Source organism: Mustela erminea, chromosome 6 (assembly GCF_009829155.1).
Source record: "Mustela erminea isolate mMusErm1 chromosome 6, mMusErm1.Pri, whole genome shotgun sequence".
Taxonomy (NCBI): domain Eukaryota; kingdom Metazoa; phylum Chordata; class Mammalia; order Carnivora; family Mustelidae; genus Mustela; species Mustela erminea.
The window spans coordinates 93,110,580-93,130,181 of NC_045619.1; the positions used below are offsets into that span (position 1 = coordinate 93,110,580).

At 46.1% G+C, this 19,602-nt stretch overlaps 1 protein-coding gene across 5 annotated transcripts; it reads right to left on the bottom strand.

Annotated features, from left to right (window-relative positions):
* Nucleotides 1-857: 857 nt before the first annotated feature.
* Nucleotides 858-15,043, bottom strand: NACA (nascent polypeptide associated complex subunit alpha). Of its 5 annotated transcripts, none has more exons than XM_032348698.1 (10): nt 14,931-15,043; nt 13,983-14,054; nt 7,473-10,955; nt 5,052-7,103; nt 3,754-3,839; nt 3,495-3,572; nt 2,260-2,406; nt 1,706-1,834; nt 1,171-1,293; nt 858-983 (listed from the first exon to the last, which is right to left on the bottom strand). In XM_032348698.1, the coding sequence occupies exons 2-10, from the start codon at nt 14,050-14,052 to the stop codon at nt 969-971; spliced, it is 6,183 nt and encodes a 2,060-aa protein (XP_032204589.1). In that variant the 5' UTR covers nt 14,053-14,054; nt 14,931-15,043; the 3' UTR covers nt 858-968. The 5 variants fall into 5 exon arrangements, with proteins under 5 accessions (XP_032204589.1, XP_032204587.1, XP_032204588.1 ...); XM_032348696.1 differs by having other exon boundaries at nt 7,170-10,955; XM_032348697.1 differs by having other exon boundaries at nt 7,170-10,955; nt 13,983-14,144; nt 14,931-15,039.
* Nucleotides 15,044-19,602: the final 4,559 nt, after the last annotated feature.

Genomic DNA, 19,602 nt, shown 5'->3' on the forward strand with positions numbered 1-19,602 from the left:
CCCATCTTAACATTCCTTCCAGGTGTATTAACACTTATTTGTTTTAGGATTCTTACCTCTACGTTTACTTTTAGCCTTCCCATTTCCAAATTTTAGTCTTCTGCTTTTCCTCCAAACCATTTTCTAACAACCCAAACTCAGACGCTTTACTCTTCTCTTAGGACTTCTATGGAGTTATGTGTATTTTTCATTCACTGGCTAATCATTGTTTATTAGTTTGCCTCATTTTCCACTTACTGTCCTAGCATAATTATGGCTACCCTAATCATAATTTATTTTGTACATTAAAATGTTGCTATAGTGTATGCCTGACAGCAGAGTGTTTATACTGTATACAACAGTCAAAAACTCCTTTCATGACATACCTCTGCATTTTGTACAAAGTGCAGTCTTTTCATCCATATTAATTATGCACCCTACCCTCTCCAACCCTGTACCAAGCTCCTACATATCAAGATGTAACCACTGTGAACTGCTTGCTTCCCAGAGGCCAGATGATATATATATATATTTTTTTTTCAAGGACTGTAGGCCAGAAAAGAGGCTGATGATTATTAAATATAGAAGACGATTTGCTAACAGTTAACATGTGGGAAAGAATATGGAAAGGAGAAACTTTACATGTAAGTTGTATTCTCTTAAGACAAGGAAGTTCTAACAGACAGCCTAGTATAGTATCTTTAAGAGATGAAAGACTGACATCTTAAGTGAGGAATCTGCGGCACTAAACCTTCTCAAACTCAAGCTGAGGCCTTAAGGTAAATTACATGTTTTCATTTCTAGAGACTTCATGGTTTTTTTGGGGGGGGGGGGGCAGGTGGGTGGAAGGAGGGAAAAGAGACCAAGCACCCACTGAGTTCATCCAACAAGAAGCCATAACTTTATTAATGATAGAAACAGTACAAATTTCAAACCAAGCTGCAGTTATTCTTTTGAAACACCAAAAAAAGGTCCTCGTTTTCAGATGGTTACATTGTTAATTCCTGTAAGAAAAGAGATCATTAGAAGTAGTTAAAGGCAAACTGGAATTCAGGTCCCTAAATATGAGGTAATTCAGAATAGGCTTTGGAATGAAGCTTCCTAAACTGGTTGATCTTAAGTACAGAAAATAAAGTCACCCCGAACTGGTCAGGGCCGAAGAAGTCAAGGAATAAAGGCTTTAACACTTACCATAATAGCATTTACAATATCATTACTGTTGTTCTTCAGGGCTCGGACTGCCTTTGCTCTTGACACATTTGCTTGTGACATGACCAATTCTATGTCCTTAACCTCTACACCGGTTTCATCAACCTAAGAGAAGGAAGAAAAACACAATAACCCAAAGGCCAAGAAAAATTCTGGTAGTTCTTTGGAGACAGGAGTCTCTTAAATCTAGTTCTTAATATAACTCAGAAACTATTTAAGTCAATTGAGTTCGAGAGCCTAAAGCAATGTAGAACGCACCCATCAATACGAGGTAATACTGGGTGCCTGGGTGGCTCAGTTGGTTAAGCATCTGCCTTTGGCTCAGGTCACGCTCCTGGGGTCCTAGAATTGAACCCCAAGCAGCCCCAAGCTGCTTCTCCCTCTGCCTCTCTCTCATGGATAAATAACAAATTTGTATTACAAATAATAATATATTATATGTACTATTATAAATAAAATCTTAAACACAAAATACTATCTGGAGAGGATTAAAAGTATAAAAGATTTCCCTATATACCTCTTCCTCTTCACTCTCCTCTTGTACAGTTGGAGTCTGTGTGTTTTCTTGAATGTTTGAGACAGCTTCACCTTGAACTTTGAATTTCTCAGCAGCTGCCAGTTGTGCTTGCTGAGATAAATCCTCGATCTGCAGGGCAGAAAATACAGATTTATGTGACAAGATCAATCTGCAGTAAGTGAAATAAATCATTTATATCTCTTCCAAACTCTCACTCTAAAGCTACTTCAGGTTAGCTTACTATATAGCTTTATATTATTTGCCCTAAGATTATGTTATCACTGTACAGAGAGAACTAGTTTAGATCTAAAGCAATGATTCTCAACTGGGAGGTAATTTTGTCATCCAGGGACATCTACCAAATGTCTGGAGATTTTTTTGATTATCGCATCTGGGCAGGATGCTGCTAAACATCTCTCACACTCAGGAAAGCAGCTCCCACAACAAGGATTAACTGACCTCAAATTACACACCAAAGAATTAGCTAACTCTTGACTATCAATAGTGCTGAGGTTGAGAAACCCTGGTCTAGAGTGCGCCCAAGAAAACTTTACCTTGGCTTCCCCAAAAACTATGTAGGTATCTGAAGCTGGGCTCTTGTAGACATCTGGTTTTGTGATGACAAAGAGAATATTCTTAGATTTCCTGATAGTGACTCTTGTAACTCCTGTAACCTGTCGAAGACCCAGTTTGGACATAGCCTAAGGAATAGAAAAGAACATGAGGTTTTCAACTTCTCTAGAAGCAGCTTCACAGGGGAACCTAGGTGGCTCAGTCAGTTGAATGTCCAACTCTTGATTTTGGCTCTTATCTCAGTGTTGTGAGATTGAGCCCTACACATCAGGCTCTGCACTTAGCAGGGATTCTGCTTCTCCCTTTACCTCTTCCCCTGCTCCTGCACATATTCTCTCACCCCAATAAATAATATCTTAAAAAAAGTAGCTTTAGGAAGTAAAGGACATAGTAATAACTATATCCAAAGTAAAGCCTTAACTGAGGGTTGCTGGAAGGGAAGGGGGGTAGGGAGACGGGGTAACTGGGTTGACATTAAGGAGGGTACATGATGTAATGAGCACTGGGTATTAGAGTAGACTGATGAATTGGGGCGCCTGGGTGGCTTAGTTGGTTGGACGTCTGCCTTTGGCTCAGGTTGCGATCCTAGGACAGGATCGGGCCCCATATCGGGCTCCCTGAGTCTGCTTTTCCCTCTCCCTCTGACCCTCCTCCCGGCTTGTGTGGTCTCAAACAGATTAAAAAAAAAAAAAAAAAAAAAAAAAAAAAAAAAAAAAAAAAAGACTGATGAATCACTGACCTCTACTACTGACACCAGTAATACATTAAATGTTAATTAAATTTAAATGAAAAAAAGTAACAAAACAAATGAAAACAAAGCAAAGCCTTTTCCTAGGCTAACCTGATATTACAGAATTGGCTTCCAGGACTCCTGATTTTTTTTTTTTTGCCATAGTAATTTCTTCTTCTTCTTTTTTTTTTAAGACTTTATTTATTTATTTATTTGACAGAGAGAGAGAGAGAGATCACAAGTAGGCAGAGAGAGGGAGAGGAGGAAGCAGACTCCCTGCCGAGCAGAGAGCCCGATGCGGGACTCGATCCCAGGACCCTGAGATCATGACCTGAGCCGAAGGCAGCGGCCTAACCCACTGAGCCACCCAGGCGCCCTGCCATAGTAATTTCTATCACTATAAATATGATTCTACCATTACAGTTCCCCCTCTCTAAAGCTGCTTCATCAGAACCTTTAATCTTTGTTCATAACTTAAAAACTTACCTTCCGTGCCTTCTTTTCACTCCGGCTCTGTTTTGCTTTACTGACTGGTTCTTCGTCAATTTCAGCGGCTGCTGCCAGCTGAAGAAAAAAAACAGCTATGAGTAAACTGGAATATAAGGCCCAGATACCACAATCCCCATGAGGTTTTCCCTTTATGAAGGTTCACAGTTCCAAATACTGAAGTCAGCTTCTCTGATCAACCTTTGTTCTTCAATGCTTCTTTGACTCAAGTACTCTGACCAGCAAGTAGAACACCTACCTGGGCTTGTTGTGTGGTTGCCTGTGTGGAATCCTGTTCCTCAAGCTCTGGTACTGATTCATCACTGTCAGATTCTGTTCCAGACCCTGAGATGACAAATTTAACTTTTACTATTTTACAGGAGATTATAAGGAAGACACCTCACCACAGCCTATGTGGAATAGAGGTCACTGGCTTATGCTAGACCTCACAAAGTTAAATGTAAACCAACTGATTTGTATGAAGTCAGCTTGACAGCCTCCAACTCAGCCATAAACTAGTGTGTACACATCCATTAAAGACCCAGCCCCAGAAATAAGAGGTAATTACTAGTTATAGCCAAACAGTTTATAAAGAGTAACTGTTTCCTTTCTCTTAAGGTCTCCACTTGGCGCAGGCCAACACCAAGGACCTACGTAACTCCAAATTCTACCCGATAGCCCAACCATCTCCACAAGGTTATGGCAGACAGATTATCTCCAGATACATTTAAATGGAAAAAAACAAAAACAAAAACAAAAAAAAACCCAGTAAGATCACACTGTGGAGGCAGACCAAGGAGGACACTTTCCCCTCATCCTTACACTGAGTTGGGGAAGGCCAGAAGCAGTTGTGTACACACATTTAGCCTTGTTTTCAAACCACTTACCCTAGCAATTTGGTTTCATCAGCATAGCCTGAAGATTCTCAAAGATTGCCAACCTATAGTTCTAATAGTCACCTCTGTTAGAGCCTGTCCTGTGACCTCTCCCCTTTCTTCCAAATATAATTCACATATTTTAAGTTCACCTCAATCAAAAGGCCAAGAATCAATAAAGACTACTGAGAGAAAAAAGCAGACACCTGCACCATTCTCAGGCTAGGAAAAGAGTTTTGAAAAGGGAGTCCCCTGGGCACTGGTCATTACTGAATCTAAATCATGAAAAGAAATTAAAATACTTCTGTATTTCCCAACATTTTAGCAAATCCCAGGCCCAGGGACAAGGTTAGTTATGTGGTAGAGATTAGAGCAAATTAAAAGGTCTAATAGGTCGGTCTTGGTTTTCAATGTCAGATTATTCAGGTAAAAAGACAGCAGATCCAGGGTTAGCTTGGACCATATTATACAAGATGATACAAAACAGACCTTCTGAGGTGATGAAAACCAAGATTGATTCACATTCCTAGAGCTTTTGCATTTAAAACTATTGTTCTATGTTCTATGTCCAAACACAAGCAGATACACTGGAGAAAGCGGCGCATCCTAGGGTTAGTACGGTGGGTAGCCCCAGGAGGGGTGTGGGCGACACACCATGCACACAGCAAACCAAGGCAAATACCCTTGTTGTTCTTCAGAACAGGCTGCTTGGCAGAGGGGGTTGGGGCAGGGATCCCAGCAGGTTTGGGGGTGGGCATGTTGACGAGGACCGACTGGAAAGGCAGTCCCCCCGAGATTGGTTCCGGGGGAATCAGAGGCGGCAGCTCATCCTCATCAGCAGGGGCTGAGGGCTTACAGGGTGATTCCAGCACCAGCCCAGGTGAGGACGGCAGAAATTGCTGTTTAGGAAGCAGAGGGGGAACTGGGGAGGGAGTGAGAGGCAGAGAGACTGATGGGGTGGGTGCTGGAGGGATAGATGCTGATCCAGCTTTAGGAAGGACCTTCTCAGAGCAAACTGTTGCTGGAGGAGTAGATGTCACAGACCCAAGAGGAAGAGTCAAAGGGCTCTTTGGGAAATGGGCAGAATCTTTGCTTTTTAATGGAGAAACAGGGAGCGTTTTGGGAGCCTTTGAAGAGACTTTCTGAGCAGAGACTGTCAGGGGGGCTGGAGCCATTGTAGGAAGGGGTCCTTTAGTACCATTCTTAGCTGAAGGATCGGGGCACACAGGAGGTGAAGTAGCAGAACTCTTCTTGGCCAGTGGACCTTTCTCAGAAGGAGCTGTGACAACTGGTATACTTTCTGGAGCTGGGGCAACAAGTCCTGTTTTGAGAGCTGTGGAGCCTTTCTTTACTGGTAGGCCTTTAGAAGCCAGAGGGGCAATGGACCCCAGGGCACATGTGACTGAAACTGGAGAGGTAGGGGCCTCTCTGGGGGAGGGAGGACTCTCAGATGAGGGAGTGGGGGCGCCTTTGGATGGGGTAGCCTGGGCTCTCTTGGGGGATGGAGTTCCTCCTGGGATTCTTTTGGAGGATGAAGTTGCTGAGGTCCCTTTCGGGGCTGGAGCTGCCGGAGACTCTTTGGAGGAAGGAGTCACAGCTGGGGGAGTGGATGGCCCCTTGGGAGATGGGGTTCCTGGAGCCCCTTTGGGGGCTGGGGTTTCCGGAGACTCTTTGGGGGAAGGAGTCACAGCTGAGGGTGTAAGGGACCCTTTGAGAGATGGGGCACCTGGGGCTTTTTTTGAGGAAGGAGCAACAGCTGGGGGAGTGGAAGTCTCTTTAGGGGATAGGGTTGCTGGGCCCCCTTTGGGGGAGGGAGGAGCCACAGGTGGGGCAGTGGGGGGCCCTTTAGGAGGTGGAGTAGCTGGGGCTCTTTTGGGGGCTGGAGTTGCTTGAGACTCTTTAGGGGAGGGAGGAGCTACAGTGAGGGTCCCTTTCGGAGGCTGGGTAGCTGGGGACTCTCTGGGGGAGGAAGGGGCCCTGGTTGGGGGAGTGGAAGTCTCTTTAGGGGATGGGGTTGCTTGGCCCCCTTTAGGAGATCGAGTTGCTGGAGCTCTTCTGGGGCCTGGAGCTGCTTGGGACTTTTTGGGAGAGGGAGGAGCCACAGCTGGGGGAGTGGAGACCCCTCTGGGAGGTGGGGTAGCTGGAACTCTTTTGGGGACTGAAGTTGCTTCAGACTCTTTGGGTGAGGAAGTTGCTTGGCCCCCTTTGGGAGATGGAGTTGCTTGGGACTCTTTGGAAGAGGAAGGAGCTGTAACTTGGGGGGTGGAGGCCCCTCTGGGAGGTTGGGTAGCTGGGGAGTCTTTGGGGGAGGAGGGAGTCATACCTGGGGGAATGGAGGTCTCTTCAGCAGATGGGGTTGCTGGGCCCCCTTTGGGGGAGGGAGGAGACATAGATGGGGCAGTGGGGGGCCCTTTGGGAGAGGAAGGAGTCACAGCTGGGGGAATGGTCTCTTTAGCAGATAGGGTAGCTGGGGCCCCTTTGGGGGAGGGAGGAGCCGCAGATAGGGCAGTGGGGGGCCCTTTGGGAGATGGAGTAGTTGGGGCTCTTTTGGGAGATTGGGTAGGTGGGCACTCTTTGCGGGAGGAAGGAGCCACAGCTGGGGGAGTGGAGTTCTCTTTAGGGGATGGGGTTGTTGGGCCCCCTTTGGGGAATGGAGTGGTTGAGGCTCTTTTGGGAGACTGGGTAGCTGGGCACTCTATGGGAGTTGCCTGAGGCCCTTTAAGGGAGGAAGGAGCCACAGCTGGGGGAGTGGAGGTCTCTTTAGGGGATGGGGTTGCTGGGCTCCCTTTGGGGGAAGGAGGAGCTACAGGTGGGGCAGTGGGGGCCCCTTTGGGAGATGGAGTAGTTAGGGCTCTTTTGGGAGACTGGGTAGCTGGGCACTCTTTCTGGGAGGAAGAAGCCACAGCTGGGGGAGTGGAGGTTTCTTTAGGGGATGGGGTTGCTGGGCTCCCTTTGGGGGAAGGAGGAGCTACAGGTGGGGCAGTGGGGGCCCCTTTGGGAGACTGGGTAGCTGGGCACTCTTTCTGGGAGGAAGAAGCCACAGCTGGGGGAGTGGAGGTCTCTTTAGGGGATGGGGTTGCTGGGCTCCCTTTGGGGGAAGGAGGAGCTACAGGTGGGGCAGTGGGGGCCCCTTTGGGAGATGGAGTAGTTAGGGCTCTTTTGGGAGACTGGGTAGCTGGGCACTCTTTCTGGGAGGAAGAAGCCACAGCTGGGGGAGTGGAGGTCTCTTTAGGGGATGGGGTTGCTGGGCCCCCTTTGAGAGAGGGAGGAGTCACAGCTGGGGGAGCAGAGGTTTCCTTAGGGGATGGAGTTGCTGGGCCCCCTTTGGGAGTGGGAGGAGCCACAGCTGGGGCAGTGGGGGTCCCTTTGGGGGCTGGAGTTGCTTGAGACTCCTTGGGAGCTTGGGAGGTGGGGGCCTCTCTGGGAGGCTGGGTAGGTGGGGACTTTTTGGGAGAGGAAGGAGTCAAAGTTGGGGGAGTGGAGGCCTCTTTAGGGGATGGGGTTGCTGTGTCCCCTTTGGGAGGTGGAGTCATTGGGGTTCTTTTGGGGGCTGGAGTTGCCTGAGACCCTTTGGGGGAGGGAGGAGTCACAGCTGGGGGAGTGGAGGTCTCTTTAGGGGATGGGGTTGCTTGGCCTCCTTTGGGGGAGGGAGGAGCCACAGGTGGGGTAGTGGGGGGCCCTTTGGGAGATGGAGCAGCTGGGGCTCTTTTGGGGGCTGGAGTTGCTTGGGACTCTTTGGGAGAGGGAGGGGCCACAGCTTGGGGGTTGGGGGTCCCTCTGGGGGAGGAAGGAGTCACTGCTGGAGTGGAGGACTCTTTAGGAGATGGAGCTGCTGGGTCCCCTTTGGGGAATGAAGGAGCCACAGCTGAGGCAGTGGGGGTCCCTTTGGGAGATGGAGTAGCTGGGGCTCTTTTGGGGGCTGGAGCTGCTTGTGACTTTTTGGAGGATGAAGTTCCTGGGGCTCCTTTGGGGGAGGAAGGAACCATAGCTGGGGGAGTGAAGGCCTCTTTGGGAGGTGGGGTATCTGGGGTCTCTTTGGGGCAAAGAGTGGGGGAATGCTTCTTGGCCAGTGACCCTTTAGGGACTTGAGAAGAAAGACTGGCCTCTGGAAGAAAGGACACTTCAACTGGAGAAATAGGGGAGGAGTGATTTCCAGCAGAAATATCAGGGATAGCAGGAACACTTTTCGAATGAGGAGAAAGAGTTAAGGTAGTAGGAGGAGCTGAACCCTTCTTGGTTGGACGTCTTTTAGTTTGAGGAGACACACTAGTCCCTAAAGGAGATGGAGAGTCAGCTAAGTAAGTCCCTTTCGAAGATGCATTAACAGAAGCACAAGCACCAGAGTCCTTGGTTGGGTGCCCTTCAGGAGAGGAAGCCACAGGTGCCAATGCTGAGGTATGAGAAATACCGTGAACTTTCTTTGCACCTTGAGGATGAAGAGAGGGAAAGGGCTCAGACTTGGGAATTTCTGGGGCTAGTGCTATGGCAGCTGGAAAAGCAGAAACATTCTGGGGGGATAGAGTCACAGCTGGAGCCACAGGGCAACTTTCAGAGACTGGAGGAACCACAGGTAAAGTAAGAGTGGAACTACCCTTCTTACCTGGATGGCTTTTATGAGATAAAGAGACATCTAGAAAAGTACTGGCTGTAGTGGAGGTACCTTTGGTAACTGCAGGAGCCACTTCCGCAGTAGCAACATGTTCCAGAGGAAATGTAGCTATGCTTGGGGTGGTGAGAGAACTTTTGAGAGGCAGACTACTGGGGTCTGTCTCGATTACAGAGGCTGGGGAGTTAACACCCAGAGGAGAAGAAGCAGTACTTGCTGACATAACTACAGGGAGAGGCTCTACAAGGCTTACCTTTGCTAAGGAGGCTTCAGGAGAAAGAGCTATCTCCAGAGATGATGATATACTTTGGGGAGAGGGGGGATTTTTGGGAGTTGCCAGTACTAATGGTATTAGAGTCGAGTCTTTCTTGGTAGGGAGTCCTGCCTGTTCTGGTGACACAGGGACTCCAAGAGGAGAAGGAAGTTCAGTTTGGATATTTCCTTGTTTTGGTAACTTTACCAATGCTGATGTAGGGAGACCTTTGGAGTTCTCAGAGACTGAGAGAGGAGGGGGGACTGGTATTCCCAGAGGGGTTACTTGAGGAGTAGAAAGCTCTTTGGGAGCCCCAGGAGCCGTAACTGAGGCAGTGCGGGAAGCTGAGTCCTTACTACTTATGGGATCTGATGAAACTGGAGGAGACATGCAAGTAGCTACCTCAAGGGTAGTAGGTGTCGCAGAAATTGTGGAGGGGTTAGTCAAAACGAATGGGATGGTTCCAACAGAAGAAACAGGAGCTTCTTTTAAGCTCGGACTCCCTGGAGGAGGAGGAATTTGGGTCACCAAAGGCTGACGAGGAGTGGCATTAGAAGAGCCTTTCAGAATGAGACAGGCTGTAGGAGATAATGGAGAAGAGGTGGCTACGTTTGATGAGCCAGGACTGAAGGAAGCTATGCCAGTGACAGCAGGGGGGTCTTTCTCAATAGAAAGAGCCAGAGGGGAAGCTGGAGCCCCCGAAGTAGGAGCCACCTCATTTCTGGAAGAAAGTGGAGGAATTACAGATCTCTGAGAAGGGTAAGAGGCCCCAATGGGAGAATGAGCTGCAGAAATGGCATCCACTTTAGGATGTGACAGAACATTAGGACCTGTTTGACCTAAGGGTCGAACAGGAGAATCAAGAGAACCCTGATGTAAAGGTGCTAGATGAGAGCCCAGAGAAGTGAGGAAAACTGGAGTGACACTGGGAGCCACAGATATAGACTGGGTTGAAAGAGGTAATGTAGCAGGTGAATTAAGGGGCCCCTTTATGCTGAGGCTTTCAGGGTTTTGTGGAGAAGTCAGAGCTGAGGAAACAGGGATGCCTTTGAACTGAGGGGGAGTGATGGCTGGGGGAGTGGTGGGTGGCATTTGAGGACATGTGGCTGCTCCAGACTGAATAGAGGCCAAGGGAGTTCCAAGATGGGAAGGAACAGCACTGACTATACCTGGAGGGATAGGGGTACCTTTTAGATTAGGGCCTACTTGCATGGGAATTTGAATAGAAGAGGTCTTTGGTTCTGAGGAAACAATGGGAGTTGACAGAGATGTTACTGACCCTGACTCAGCCCCAGCAATCAAAGGAGGTGAATTAAGAGGGTTAAGTGGATAAGCAGAGCTCTTCTGAACTGAGTGGGGAGCCAAGGCCACCAGAGCCAAGGGAGCTGAAGAGGAATGGGCATCTTTCACAGCTGGAGTTATCATGGGAGAGGCCAGAGCTAAGGCAGCCGGGGAGATGGGAGGTCCTATTAGGTTTGGTAGGAAAACTGGGGTGTCAGTGGGGGAAGGGGCAACTCCCAAAGGAAGGATTGTTCCAGAGGGTGATTGAGGAAAAGGAGCTTCAAAGGGGGTTGAGACAACACTAGAGGGAGGAAGGAATGGGGAAGCCTGGTTAGGGGTCGCCAGAGGGCATTGTTGGGGGGCCATGGAGCAAGGAGGGGGTAGGGTAGATTCAGGCTGCCTTAAGGCAGCAGTGACACTCAAGGCTGAAGACACAGGAAGCACAGCTGGAGGAGAAAAGCAAAAAAGGGGATAAAGAAGGAAAGGGAAGGAAAAAAACAAAGGTGAGTTATGCAGCCCAAGTTTGTACAACATGCCTCACAGGAAACACTGAATTTTTAATCCGAGGATGAAAGTCACCGCACAGGATTAGACAAAGGTGACAGGCAACAGCAACCTTCCCCAAATATACTTCAGTGGTCGATTAAGAATACATCCCTCTCCCCATCTCCCACATTTCCCAAGTTCTACCCCCCACCACAAGCAAACTATTTTAAGGTAGAGATAATAGTCTAAGCAGCCTATTAGTCTCTAAATGGGGAGCACAGGCCTAGGAGTGGGTTGGGAACAGCATGCTTCCACCCTTTCCCAGATGTGCCCTCCCTTCCCTCCTTGAATGAACCCAAAGTCTTTCTTACAGGCCATAGAATACCAGTAGAATAGATGTTCTACTGTCAAGGATCACGAACTAACTGAAACAGATACTGAAAATTGGAACAAGGCAGGCAGTGATGGTGATAATAATGGGGAGCCGGAACTGAATGAAAAACAAAAACAAAAAACAACCCTCCCCTCACCCTTGCAACAAACCAAGTCTTTTTATGCTCAGGCTTTCACTAGGTCAAGAAAAACCTGACTCTTAGAATAAAGTTTTAGGGGGCATTTGGGTGGCTCAGTGGGTCAAAGCCTCTGCCTTCAGCTCAGGTCATGATCCCAGGGTCCTAGGATGGAGCCCCACATCGGGCTCTCTGCTCAGCAGGGAGCCCGTTTCCCCGGCTCACTCTCTGCCTGCCTCTCTGCCTACTTGTGGTCTCTGTTAAATTAAAAAAAAAAAAAAAAAAAAAAAGAATCAAGTTTTACGAAGGTGGTGTTGACATACAATTCTGTGTGAAGTATTAAATACTAAGTCACTTTGCCACTCTATGCCTCAGTTCACCTACTGACCCCAAACAAACAAAAAACCAACCACAAATGGGTTGTACTTCATAAAGTCCACACACCTTCCTAGGTATTGTTAGCTCTTCAGACATCAATTTAAGATGAATTACACTGCTAGGGAGAGAGCTTAGTCACAAGGGTAGGGGCTGTATTATGAAACTGTAGGCCAACTTGTTAAACCCGACTGTGGTTCTATTCTGGAAGTAGGGAATTGGAGTGGAGAATACACTGGCTTTCCATCCCTTAATCTGGATAAGTATGTCATTCTGCCAAAATAGACCAATGTTCAGCACTACAGTAAAGCTCAGTAAGATTTCCTGAATGATAAAAATTCACAATTTAGGGGCGCCTGGGTGGCTCAGTGGGTTAAAGCCTCTGCCTTCGGCTCAGGTCATGATTCCAGGGTTCTGGGATCGAGCCCCGCATCGGGCTCTCTGCTCAGCAGGGAGCCTGCTTCCCCATCTCTCTCTACCTGCCTCTCTGCCTACTTGTGATCTGTCTGTCAAATAAATAAATAAAATCTTAAAAAAAAAAAATTCAAAATTTATTCAACCACTAATTCTAGTTAGAGTATCCAACTCCAGAAAGGACAGGTGGCTCAACCAGGTTTTCCTGGAGAGTTGCTAGGTCAAAATCTCATGATTAAAGGGCAAATGCCTCCAAACATATGAATCAGAATCTGAAACTTAGAATGTTTTCCTCTGACTGGACTTCCAAGATGGTTAGTTAAAGCCCAATTTACATGCTTTAGACACCATAACCAACTCCTTGGGCTCGTTTTCACATTCGTTATAAGAACTACCTAATTAAGAAAAAATTCAGCGTTTTACCACTGGCCCTCCCTTAATATTACTAAACCTACTGTGCAAGCTCTAACTATTCAGAAATAAGCTTAACAGCACTAAGGATAACTTCAGAAGGAAATGGCATGAAGCTTGAAACATATTCATCTAAATTTCAGTCTCCACATTTGTAAAATCAAGTTGTTCAATAAGGTTTTGATTAGTATTGAATTATAGGATCTTTTAGAGATCAGTCCTTTATTCCCTCTTTCCATTAAGTCCCCTGTACCTCAAGGATTTTGTATAGCTTGTTCACTAGCTTAGAGGCCCCTTCCTTTTTTCTTTTCTAGCAGCTGTATTAATCCCCTCAGCTGCTAAAATCAGACAGGTGGGGAGAGAGAACCTCAATGCTTTCAACTATAAACAACTCTATTTTAAGTCCAGAAGGCGAAAGAAATTGCTTAAGTGACAGGTGGGGTTTAAAAAAAAAAAAAAAAAGTTTATAGTAAGAAAAAGTGAGGATGGAAGTTACGGCCTGAAGATTCTCTTCATTTATTTCAGCACAACTGACACAGCAAGAACATCATTAAATTTTTTTTCACTATACCCTCTCAAGTTTTCTAGAGAAGTATTTTAATGAGAATTTGAAACCTGCCCTTATACTATGTTTATGTCCATTAATTTCAAAGCTGAAGAGCAGTCAAAGGAAAACTTTATTTCAATCTTCGGTTCCGGGCAAGCTGTTGATTCCAGCACACTATAAACATCTTAGTACCAACCGATAAAATAAGTGAACCAACCCAGCAGGGCCCCGCGGCCCAGGAGGACACATTTACCACCAGCACACATCTCATCCAGACATGTGACGAAGGCACAATGCCAAGCTCTGTCATCTAAAACCTTGATGCAACTTGCTGGCTGCATCTTCACAAAGCTCAGGTCTCCTTGGCCTGCAAGTGTCTCATCCAGTTCCAATAGCTAAGAATCACCAAGCCCCCTCCCTGCTCAGTTTTACTGTGAGTTGAGGGCTCTCCGGTATGACCTATGAGGTAGTTGCCATAACCTACAATGCAGGCCTGGGAGCTTTTTATGCTCTCCCATCTTAAATATACTCTTTATAGTCCATTCCTTAATGAAGTCCCTCCAGGACAGCAGTTAGTATCACGGATTCTCCTCCCTGGTAAAGCTACAGCCATCTTTAATGAGTTAACTCTGAAAAAACCCAGGGTATTCCATGTGCCATTTTACCCACCAAATGGTCTTAGGGTCAGTCTTAAAATTTTAATGAACAGTAAGGGGACTAGGGGAACCTACCTGTCTCAGCCTGGGGCTGTGGCAACTCCTGCTCTGTAGCAGGGACGGTTTCTGTGGCTTCACCAGGCATTTCTGAAGGGAATAAAAAGGAGGCCTGAATTGACTGGGATCCGTTCTGCTGCCCAACCCAGAGTCAAATATTCTTAAAAACTCTGCGAAGGGCTGTTAAGGAAAAAAAAAAAAAAATTACGAGGATGTTTCAGGACAATCCTCCCCAAAGCAACTGGAATAGGTAAGAAATAAGACGTGACTCTCAAATCTCGCATCAAGCGAATCACCTTCTACCTCTCTTCACTCCGCAGAGAACGAACCTTCAGTGGCCAAGGGGTTCCTTTTATTCTACACTCCAAATCCCACAGAGGCAACACTCAGCACTGCGTTCTCAACCCCAGGGAGAGGATCCCGGTTTGGCTCCCGACCGCGGGTGACTTCAGACGCTAGCCTGCACCACCTCCTACACTCACGCCGCCTGGGCTGGGACCACCAGGTCTCCCGTTTGCCGGACTTTCGGGAACCAGGAGGGGAAAGAGAGTGCCTAAAGTCCCAACACTCGCTTGTCACAATTAAGAACGGCGTGTGTGTGTGTGCGCGCGCGCGGGGGTGGGGGTGTTCCAAGGCTGTGACCCCCTTAACCTCCTTTGGGTTCTCGTGAAGCCGTTCCCAACGCCACACACACTCCGCTTCCCCCCCCACACCGCAACGGCTCTATGTCGCCAGCCTTGTCCTTCAGGCGCGGCAGGCGGCCCTTCTGCCCTGCTTTTGCCAGGACATCAACCGCAGACCCCATTTTGTCCGGAGGCCCCAAGGCCACACTTCCCAGGGCCAAGTAGGAACCCAGCAGCCCCATAAAGCCTCCAACTCCCCTTAGCTCCTAGTCTCTGGGGCGGCTTAGTCCGCAAGAAAGGAGGATGGCTGCGGATAGAGAGTTGCGGCGAAGACAGGACTTACTGTGCGGGGGACGCGGAACCAAGATGGCGGCAGAAAGAGAGCGAGCGAGAGCGTGACCCACGCCTGTTGCAGAAGGAAGCCTGGCGGAGGGGGCGGGACCAGAATCCGATTCCGGGTCAGGAGCTGCCGACAGTCACTTCCTTTGAGTGACCCGTCCTACTGTTCCCGGACGGGGGTGGTGACGAGGTCTAAATAAGGGTAAGAAACCTCAACCTCGAGCCGTGCACTCCTTAGATAGCCGACCCCTTTCCGTCCCCTGAGTCGAGGCATTTTTGATACCCGAAAGGAAAGGGTAGTGAGAGAAGCAGCCACTGCCCTCTGGTCAGTAAAGTAGGCACAGCGGTATTATAGTGACTATTTGATTTCCCTTTTTCAACTAATGCAGGGAAATAGGAGATACTAAATAATATTGAACGCCACAGATTGTAGTCACATCTTTGTAAAATAGCAGTGACTGAGGTTAACCCTCAATTATTTTATTTTTGGAATACACAATTTAGATCGATGTTGAAACTATTAGATTACACTCCTCAGAGAAAAGCACATAGGCATATATACAATTCTTTTTGTCTGCTGTTTTGGGCAAATAGATATCCTGAAACTCATCCATGCTAGTAGTCCCAGACCCCAAGTTAAGAACTCTTGTTTTACACTGTAATATTCCTGAGTAGAATGTAAATTCAGTGGTTTGTTAATGAAAAGGCCATGGGTCCTGATCCCCTTGCCTTCTCAGCCCTGCAAAAAGACTCAACAAATACATTACCTAAACCAGCAAAACTATTTGAACTAAAGGCTTTAGGACAACTGTGGCTGCCTTTTAAGGGAAGCAGTGACGTTATGCTCTAAAAACTATTTTGAAGTGAGGATTAGTGAATTAGGATTAAATGAAATAGTAGAGTTTACCAGGAATGAGAAATTCTGAAAATTTTTTCAGATAGGGGAGGTAATATTGTGGAATGATTAAGAACATGAACTCTGGGGGCGCCTGGGTGGCTCAGTGGGTTAAAGCCTCTGCCTTCGGCTCAGGTCATGTTCCCGGGGTCCTGGGATGGAGCCCCACATCGGCCTCTCTGCTCAGCAGGGAGCCTGCTTCCTCCTCTCCCTCTCTGCCTGCCTCTCTTCTACTTGTGATCTCTGTCTGTCAAATAAATAAATAAAATCTTAAAAAAAAAAAAAAAACATGAACTCTGTAAGGGTGCCTGGCTTGCTTAGTTGGAAGTGCATGCAATTCTTGATCTCAGGTTCATGAGTTCAAGTCCTATGCTGGGTGTAGAGATCACTTAAATAAACTTAAAACACATACACACAGAACCTGGACTCTAGCTATACTTGTCTGAATCACAGCTTTGTCACCTCATAGTGACCTTGGGCAATTTAATTAACCCCTTTGTGCCTCAGTTTCCCCATCTAAAAATGGGGATATAGTAGCTACTTGATAGGATTGTTAGGAAGATTGGTAATATATGTACATTACTTGGAAAGTGCAAACTATTATTTTTTCTAAGTAAATGTGTGATTTGGAAGATTTGTCAGCACAGTCCATTTAACTTCAGAAGAAAGAGCCAGCAATAGCCAATCATCTTCATAGACAAGTAAAGCTATTTTGACCATTTCACTTTCTTTTCCATCAAGCCCACTGACTCTTCTCTCTGTTGTTAATGACTAAGGAAGGATGTATTTTCTTTCTTTGGATTTTTTTTTTTTATAAATTGGGCAAGTTTGGAGATGGAAGTCAGTTCTGTGACCTTTGTTTCTACAATTCTCACGAATGGATGAGTTGCTAAAATCAGAGAATAGGGAAGTCAGTGGTCTTTGAGCATGTTTCTGCTGTCTTCAAGAACCAAATATTTATTTTGGAAAAAAAAAAGACTTAATTTTTTTTTTTTTTAAAGATTTTATTTATTTATTTGACAGAGAGAAATCACATGTAGACGGAGAGGCAGGCAGAGAGAGAGGAGGAAGCAGGCTCCCCGCTGAGCAGAGAGCCGGATGTGGGACTCGATCCCAGGACACTGGGATCATGACCTGAGCCGAAGGCAGCGGCTTAACCCACTGAGCCACCCAGGCGCCCCAAGACTTAATTTTTTTAAAATTAAGTTTTTATTTAAATTCCAGTTAGCGTACAGTGCAAAAACATTTATTTATTTATATTTTAAAAAGATTTTATTTATTTATTTGACAGATAAGACAAGCAGGCAGAGAGGCAGGCGGTTGAGGGGGGGAAGCAAGTTCCCTGCTGAGCAGAGAGCCCAATGTGGGGCTCGATCCCAGGACCCTGGGATCATGACCTGAGCCGAAGGCAGAGGCTTTAACCCACTGAGCCACCCAGGCGCCCCCATTTATTTATTTATTTAATTTTTAGTTTTTTATTTTTTTAAAGATTTTATTTATTTATTTGAGAGAGCATGAGAAGGGGAAGAGTCAACGAGAGAAGCAGACTCCCTGCTGAGCGGGGAGCCTGATGTGGGACTCGATCCTGGGACTCCAGGATCATGACCTGAGCCGAAGGCAATCACTTAACCAATTGAGCCAAGTAGGCGTCCCCATTTATTTATTTTTTAAAAAATATTTTATTTATTTTACAGAGAGACAGCGAGAGAGGGAACACAAGCAGGCATAGTGGGAGAGGGAGAAGCAGGCTTTCCACTGAGCAAGAAGCCCGACTTGGGGCTCAATCCCAGAACCCTGGGATCATGACCAGATCTGAAGGCAGACACTCAATGACTGAGCCACCCAGGCGCCCCGAAACATCTCTTTTTGAAAGCATAATACCAGTCTTTATATTCTGGTTTTGAGTTCTTAAGGTAGACTGAGTCTTTAGTAATTTTGTATCCAGGAATTTTAACTGACCCACTGTTTTCCAAACCTAAAAACTGAACAATACATAGTAAATAGAGACTCAAATGAGCAATTTTGCACAATGGTCTTTAATATTTTTTCTTAAACAATTAGAAAAGAGAAGGAAATGCGAGGCATTGCCGTGTGTTGACTGCATTGTAAAGTGTTTTATATATATAAACCAAAAGATTAAAAAAAAAGAAAAGACTGTATGGCTAAAGAGAAAACAATGTTAAAGGAAACGCAAAGGAAAGAAAATAAAGTCATAGAAAACACCAACCTGATAGCTTGACTTCTCAGTGTTTCTCAGAAGATGAACTATATTCCAGAATGACTGTTTTGTTTAGACTGGTTGTAAAACCAGGCAAAAGAAATCTGACACTTTCAGAAAAAACAAAAACTAAAACCAACCTATGGAAGAAACAAAACCTTTAAAATTAAGTATCTGGAAATGTAGAAAGGGAAGTGTTTTGACGAATAAAACAGGTTTTATGTTGGTGAAATTGGTTATTCTAAGCTGCTGCTTTATGGTGCAGACTAACCCAATTGTTCTCTGAGGAAAAAAGTCAGGAGCTACAAATGCAACACTTGTTAAAAAGTACTCTACTGGCGGGGCGCCTGGGTGGCGCAGTGGGTTAAGCCTCTTCCTTCAGCTCAGGTCATGATCTCAGGGTTCTGGGATCGAGGCCCTCATCTGGCTCTCTGCTCAGCAGGGAGCCTGCTTCCTCCTCTCTCTCTCACTCTCTCTGCCTACTTGTGATCTCTCTTTGTCAAATAATTAAAAAAAAAAAAAAAAAAAGTACTCTACTGGGGCTCCTGGGTGGCTCAGTGGATTAAAGCCTCTGCCTTCAGCTCAGGTCATGATCCCAGGGTCCTGGGATAGAGCCCTACATCGGGCTCTCTGCTCCACAGAGAGCCTGCTTCTCTCTCTCTGCCTGCCTCTCTGCCTGTCAAATAAATAAAATCTTTAAAAAAAAAAAAGTTAAAACACCATTAAAAAAAAAAAAAGTACTCTACTATCCCCTACTGTAATCTAGTAACTCATATGTTTTGAATTGAAGTTTGGTATGTTTAGATGCCCAGTTTAAAATGATTTTTAAAGGGCGCCTGGGTGGGTGGCTCAGTGGGTTAAGCCTCTGCCTTTGGCTCAGGTCATGCATGATCCCAGGGTCCTGGGATGGAGCACCCGCATTGGGCTCTCTGCTAAGCAGGGAGCCTGTTTCCCCCTTTCTCTCTGCCTGGTTGTGATCTCTCTCTCTGTTAAATGAATAAATAAAATATTAAAAAAATATTTTTAAGGGGTGCTTGGGTGGCTCAGTGGGTTAAAGCCTCTGCCTTCAGCTCAGGTCATGATCCCAGGGTCTTGGGATTGAGCCCTGCATCAGGCTTTCTGCTCAGCAGGAAGCCTTTTTCCTTCCCCCTACCCCCATCCCCCCTGCCTCTTTGCCTACTTGTGAACTCTGTCAAAAAAAAAAAAAAAAAAAAAAAAGATTTTTAAAAGATAGGCAGTGGGGTGTGGCCTGACCAATAAAAATATCAGTAAGTAAAATTAGAAGTGTCAGAATACACACTCCAGGCATAAATGTCTAAGACTTAAGGACAAAGCTCTCATGTACCTACAATATTCAGTCCAGAAATAAGGCTATATCCAGTGAGCTGAGATTAAAGTTTTGAGCATATTATTATTGCTCACTTGCCTCTACATATGGCAACTGGTAGAAGTATACCAAAATATATATGGCAACTGGTAAAAGGTATATCAAAAATCTTAGAATTATCTTTATATAATTAGTTTTTTAATTTTTTCATTATTTTAAAATTTTTAAAAAAGATT

What these genes read in the sequence shown, in the direction of transcription:
- NACA (XM_032348696.1), bottom strand. Translation starts at nt 14,052, where the DNA reads ATGCCTGGTGAAGCCACAGAAACCGTCCCTGCTACAGAGCAGGAGTTG. An exon ending in ACAGCCCCAGGCTGAGACAG is followed by an intron (nt 10,956 to 13,982) that starts GTAGGTTCCCCT and finishes TTTCTCCTCCAG; the next exon opens with CTGTGCTTCCTGTGTCTTCA. An exon ending in CAACCACACAACAAGCCCAG is followed by an intron (nt 3,573 to 3,753) that starts GTAGGTGTTCTA and finishes TTTTTTCTTCAG; the next exon opens with CTGGCAGCAGCCGCTGAAAT.